Source organism: Procambarus clarkii, chromosome 40, assembly GCF_040958095.1.
Source record: "Procambarus clarkii isolate CNS0578487 chromosome 40, FALCON_Pclarkii_2.0, whole genome shotgun sequence".
NCBI lineage: Eukaryota > Metazoa > Arthropoda > Malacostraca > Decapoda > Cambaridae > Procambarus > Procambarus clarkii.
In genome coordinates, this window is record NC_091189.1 from 17,990,805 (window position 1) to 17,996,804 (window position 6,000).

General features: G+C 43.9%; 1 protein-coding gene across 15 annotated transcripts in view; it reads right to left on the reverse strand.

Annotated features, from left to right (window-relative positions):
• The window catches only part of LOC123757949 (uncharacterized), a 68,758-nt gene that overhangs the window by 48,630 nt on the left and 14,128 nt on the right, over positions 1–6,000 (reverse strand). For 10 of the 15 annotated variants that reach the window (XM_045741939.2, XM_069338777.1, XM_069338776.1 and 7 more), the window contains 3 exons: positions 5,538–6,000; positions 3,627–3,740; positions 396–535 (listed from right to left, as the gene is read on the reverse strand). The exon at positions 5,538–6,000 is cut by the window's right edge and continues 2 nt beyond it. In XM_045741939.2, coding sequence (XP_045597895.2) covers positions 396–535; positions 3,627–3,740; positions 5,538–6,000 — 717 coding nt within the window. The remainder of the gene's footprint in view (positions 1–395; positions 536–3,626; positions 3,741–5,537) is intronic. The other 5 variants (XM_069338782.1, XM_069338780.1, XM_069338778.1 and 2 more) reach the window with 1 other exon arrangement.

Genomic DNA, 6,000 nt, shown 5'->3' on the forward strand with positions numbered 1-6,000 from the left:
TGTCACCTAGAACATAGTATCTTCCAACTCATCAACAGTAACACTTCTTTCCTTTCTCACACACTTCATTCCAGTGTACAGTATTCCTTGATAGTTGCCAGATATCTTACCACAATTTATTCACTGTTCCAACCAAAGCAGGACCAAGAGCAGGATTTTGATTCCAGTAAACAAAACTAGATAAATAAAACTAGGTAGCCACTCACTCACCATGTCTACCCATCATCATCCATCAAACTCCAGTCACTCACCATGTCTACCCATCATCATTATCAAACACCAGCCACTCACTCACCATGTCCACCCATCATCTTCTATCAAACACCAAAATGCAAATTTAATGTCATCAAGAAGACAGTGTATATTGTTTTAAACATAAAATAAAGCAAACTTACATTCTGAGTTCTTCACCAGAGGATGTTGCTTGGGCCTGAGTAACTAACTTCTGAGACTGCTGCTGCTGTTGATGTTTTAACTCGTGGGATATCCTCTGACGATACTGGCTTAATGACAGCTTTTTGGTTGAAGTTGGTGACTGTTAAACAGAAATTGAGGGGGGGGGGGGGGGTTACTAATTTTTTTCTATTAGTTTTACTCAATATTTTATTAATAATTTTGTTCCTGCATATTGAGCTTAGCATTAAATATGAAGTCATCAACACAAATTTATTTCTATATATTTTTGTTATAGGCCTATCACCAGTCATCCTTTCCAGATACTGTTAACTATCAACAATGTATTTTAACTCAATCAGCCACACCTCTGATGCCACACATTACAATACACTTTTCTATTACTTGTTACACATCACCTACAAATACCCATCCCACAAATATGAAATGAAAAGAAAATAGTTTGTCTAGTACTTGGGCTGTGCCCCCATTTACACGAGACAATGCCCTGGTGCACAGGAAAACAAAAATTCATTTTTTTTCTTTTATTATTGTTAAAATGTGATTAGCAATCACAGTAAAATAAAATAAAATATGACTGTCCATCATGGAACAAGGAAATCTCATGATGACTTTACAATTTATGAGTGTTCATGTAGCAATCGTCCCATATAGGGGGCGATTGCAGGATATAGCCCCCAGGGCTATATCCTGTGATTTTGTACGCTTTTGTAAATAACTTCACAACAACTTTGCAAAAGTTGCACAACAACTTTGCAAAAGTTGCTGTGAAGATATTTTACATACAGCGCAACCTCGATTCCACGAACTGTTGGGAACCAACTCCAATAAGTTGGAGTGAGGGATTCGTTGCAACCAGAGATGCCTTTAGGAGGCATTTATGTAATGTATTTTTGTAGTAATATAAATCAAGAATTATGCATTGTTATTTACAGTACTACTAAACTGTACAATAATGAATCAAACTATCTTTAAATACCTTAGAAAAGGCATACTGCATATAATATACTGTACACAGTACTTTGTTTGAATCCTCTAGAGGTGCCATTTGTAACTATAAATGTTGTGTGTGAAGGTTACAAAGGATGTGTCAGCAACTGTAAACAAACATTGCAATCCCCACCATGGTGAATACCCACCTGAGTGAGGGAGTGGAGGCACTGATGGAAGGAGGCATTGAGGGAGGGTTGGGAGACAGTGGGGGAGGGAGGCATTGAGGGAGGGAGTAGGGGAAGGGAGGGAGGGAGTAGGGGGAAGGGAGTAGGGAGGGAGGGAGTAGGGGGAAGGGAGTAGGGGGAAGGGAGTAGGGGGAAGGGAGTAGGGGGAAGGGAGTAGGGGGAAGGGAGTAGGGGGAAGGGAGGGAGTAGGGGGAAGGGAGGGAGTAAGGGAAGGGAGTAGGGGTGAGGGAGGGAGTAGGGGAAGGGGAGGGAGGGAGTAGGGGACGGGGAGGGAAGGGGGGCCAGTGAGGGAGGGGAGGCAGTGAGGGAGGGGAGGCAGTGAGGGAGGGAGGGAAGGTATTGAGGGAGGGAAGGGGGAGGTATTGAGGGAGGGAAGGGGAGGGGAGGTATTGAGGGAGGGGAGGGGAAGTATTTAGGGAGGGGAGGGAAGGAGGCGGCGAGGGAGGGAGGCGGCGAGGGAGGAAGGGAGGGAGGCGGCGAGGGAGGGAGGGAGGGAGGGAGGCGGCGAGGGAGGGAGGGAGGGAGGGAGGCGGCGAGGGAGGGAGGGAGGCGGCGAGGGAGGGAGGGAGGGAGGGAGGCGGCGAGGGAGGGAGGGAGGGAGGGAGGCGGCGAGGGAGGGAGGGAGGGAGGCGGCGAGGGAGGGAGGGAGGGAGGCGGCGAGGGAGGGAGGGAGGGAGGGAGGGAGGGAGGGAGGCGGCGAGGGAGGGAGGGAGGGAGGGAGGCGGCGAGGGAGGGAGTGTGTGGGGGATCACTGATCAAGCACCTGATTGCCAAACCCCCCCACCCCCACCCCCCCCCCCCTTGCCCATATTACAAATTTTAATCTTAACTGAAGAATATTTATGCCAAGATATGTTAATTAATTATTATGTTAAATGTACAGTATTACTACACATTATTAATCATTAATTATGAATTATGCACAGTTGGTATTTGTGACCAACAGCAGACAGACTGTGTGGGATCTAGATACTTTGTAATGATTTACCGCATCAAAGTCCGGGTTCGAGGCAAAACCGGCTTCGCCAGACCCCAGATACTGTTGAAAATAGTCGACAGTACTATTGCAATTACACCAACCACCAACCAACTCAACACCAGTAGACATCTGCCCCGACGGCGTTGGTGCAGAACTCCCCTACTCAAGTGTGGAAGCTCTGGAACAACTGTTTGATCCAGAACACTATGATACTCTACAAAACACTGACCTGGTCTGGAAAAGCCTGATCTGTCAGGAAAAGCCTGATCTGTCAGGAAAAGCCTGATCTGTCAGGAAAAGCCTGATCTGTCAGGAAAAGCCTGATCTGTCAGGAAAAGCCTGATCTGTCAGGAAAAGCCTGATCTGTCAGGAAAAGCCTGATCTGTCAGGAAAAGCCTGATCTGTCAGGAAAAGCCTGATCTGTCAGGAAAAGCCTGATCTGTCAGGAAAAGCCTGATCTGTCAGGAAAAGCCTGATCTGTCAGGAAAAGCCTGATCTGTCAGGAAAAGCCTGATCTGTCAGGAAAAGCCTGATCTGTCAGGAAAAGCCTGATCTATTAGGAAAAGCCTAATCTATCAGGAAAAGCCTAATCTGATCTTTTATCACAAAACTAGCCTGATCCGTCAAAAATTTGAATAGGGCTACAGTCCTGGGATCAGATGTTTAGACTTCTGCCATCAACTGGCAGTTGATAAGAGAAATACTCTGCTGTCTTTGCGATGCGCAAAGTTGTTGAGAATTTATGATTTGAAATGTCTGTAGTCATTCTTGGCTGTACTAAGCTTTTCTGTGATGCCTCCTTAGCACCAATGTGGGTGGCCAGGGGTGATTTAAAACGTTAAAGTTCTACTGGCAATATAGCTCTGCCCTGACTATCATGATTCTGTATAATAGGGTCTTGAGTGATCTTTCTTTAGTGAGCATTTGAAAAGTCATAAAGCTTAACTACAGACATCCAAAGATGGCAGAAAATTATAAATATCTAATCCACTGTTCCATCATATTTCAGCAAAAATTTAAAGCCTCCACTTGAGAATTATGTAAAATGACCATACCTGTGGAGATGTGTGTTTCTGTTGCTGCTGCTCTAATGACTGAGTACCAACACCAGTTGGCAGGATGCCTGTTGCACCACACACAACAGGCTGATTAATGTGCACTCCTGCAACCTGCAAATTTACAATTATAAATTCACAAACTTACTTAACCCTTTAACTTTCTGAAAACCTAGTCGTTTTCCCAAGATCTATTTTTTTAAATTACAACAAACTATGACAGAATTGGAGATTACACACTAAATTAAAACTAATGCATAGTATTCCATTCACTTGGGTTATGGGTCTCGATCCGTTGACCCCACGTTTGTGAGGCCGACACTATCAACTGGGCTATGAGCAGACTTGAAAAGGAAAGTACTGTACCGAGTATATGGATCGAGACCCATACAGCCCAGGTCAATGTAATGTTTATTTCCACGGAAGTATGGATGACAATTTAATGCATAGTACCTACCAGCTTCTCCTCAGCTTTATATATAATTTTATATCAGAACTGTGATAGAGAAAGGTTAATGATCCTTTAACCTTGGAAGTGATCAGTGATATCTGTTTACAATGAAAATAACACTTTCAATAATACTACTGGCAACTTTGTAATTAAAAGAAAACAGCATTGAATGTAATGAAATGTCTCTTTCTGGTAGAGCCTTAGTGGCTCCCTGAAGATATTTTGCTAGGATAGCTTCTCACTTCTGAATTACAAAAGTCAAGGGAATACAAAAAAACTGAGGCACATCCTTCGATCTCAACACAATGCGAGAGCAAAATTTGAATCGGTCCATAATGAGCCTCCAGAAAACTGTAAAAGGTAGGCCAAGTTCTGAAGGATGGACCAAGCAGGAAACACTGCACACAGGGGTTTCTCGTTGAATGCCACAAACACTGAAAATGGCCTGAGGGCACTGGCAGCTGTTAAGGGTGTGAGTAGTACACCATAGCTCCCTCTTCTACTGCTACACGAAAACTCCAACTGCCCCTATCCACAAGCTGCCCCTTCAGAGACAGCCATACAAACCCACCAGGGAAGGTAACCCTGGCTGGGTAGGGGCAACACCAATGAACACCTGGATATAATCAGCAGATACATGCAGTTCAAGGTGAACAGTTAATTCGAGCCCACACACGAGAATTGTGGAATTTTTTTTTTTTTTTTTGAATTTACAATAGTACTGTACTCCAGGCCCTGCTCCAGCTTCTCTTAGCTACTAGTCATCTGGTATCACCCCCAAACAATATGGGTTTTGTCACATTCACTTGAATGTGTATGGAATGGCCTCCACAATTTCTTCTCTTAGTACAGAATGATTCCCCCTCACACTTCACATGTTTCTCTCTCTAGTACATTTGAGTGTCCAGTTTCTATTTGTCCCCCCATCTTATGGTCACACTACAGTATTAAAGAGCTTCTTTGTCCATTTTGTCATACTTTCTTCTCTGACAATGCAATAGCTTTTTAAGCCTACCCTTACAGCCCAGGTAGCTCCAACATTTAAGGAACCAGTACTGGAAAATTTATGGACACAGGTAGACAGCAAACAACTTTATAACTACATCCCCGACTTTTAATTGTAAACAATAACAGCAGCAGCTGGATGAACACAAATATATGCGAGAACTATACCGTAATAATCTAGTCAAATAATAAAAGAATGATGGCACAAAATTTAATTTGCCAATGTATTCTTTCATTTAAACAAATCTGTTAAGTAGATGTTGTTAATGTTTACTTTTTCAGATACTGTACTTAAATACCACTCAAGATGAGATGCAATCCATACAGCCATTTCTTCCAATGGATTACCCTAAAATCTTTTGCTTGGATGTGATATTTCTCGCAATAACTTGACATTCAGCAAAAACAGCCATGCCATTTTAGCAGACAAGAATATTTCATGAATTCCTAGTCACCTGTTGCTTTTGTTGTTGGTGCTGGGTCCCAAGTTGTTGTGAAAGCATCCTACGCTGCTGTGCAGTATTCGGTTTGTTTACCTTGCCTCGGCAACTACCCTTCTGTTGGGTGTGCAGTCGGTTTTCAAGCTGTTTTAAATACTGGTCTTGATATGAAGCTTGTTCATCCTGCTGTTGCTGCTGAAGGACTGGAGAGCCGTGTCTCCGCAAGGGACTGTTTCGTTGAAGCCTGGTCCCCTGACCCCTAGAAGGAGCTATAGAAGCTGGAACCTGTGAGTTGGCTGCATGTAAACCTTGACCACTCAGCACAGGAGATACATGCGTGGATGAGTGTGATGGCAATAGAGGTGTAGACTGTGTCAATTGTGCTTGTCCACCCACCTGTGCTGGGGAACGGGCACGCACGCTGCTCAAGCTGATTGGGGTTCGTAGAATATGCATGTATCCTTTATCATCTTCAAGT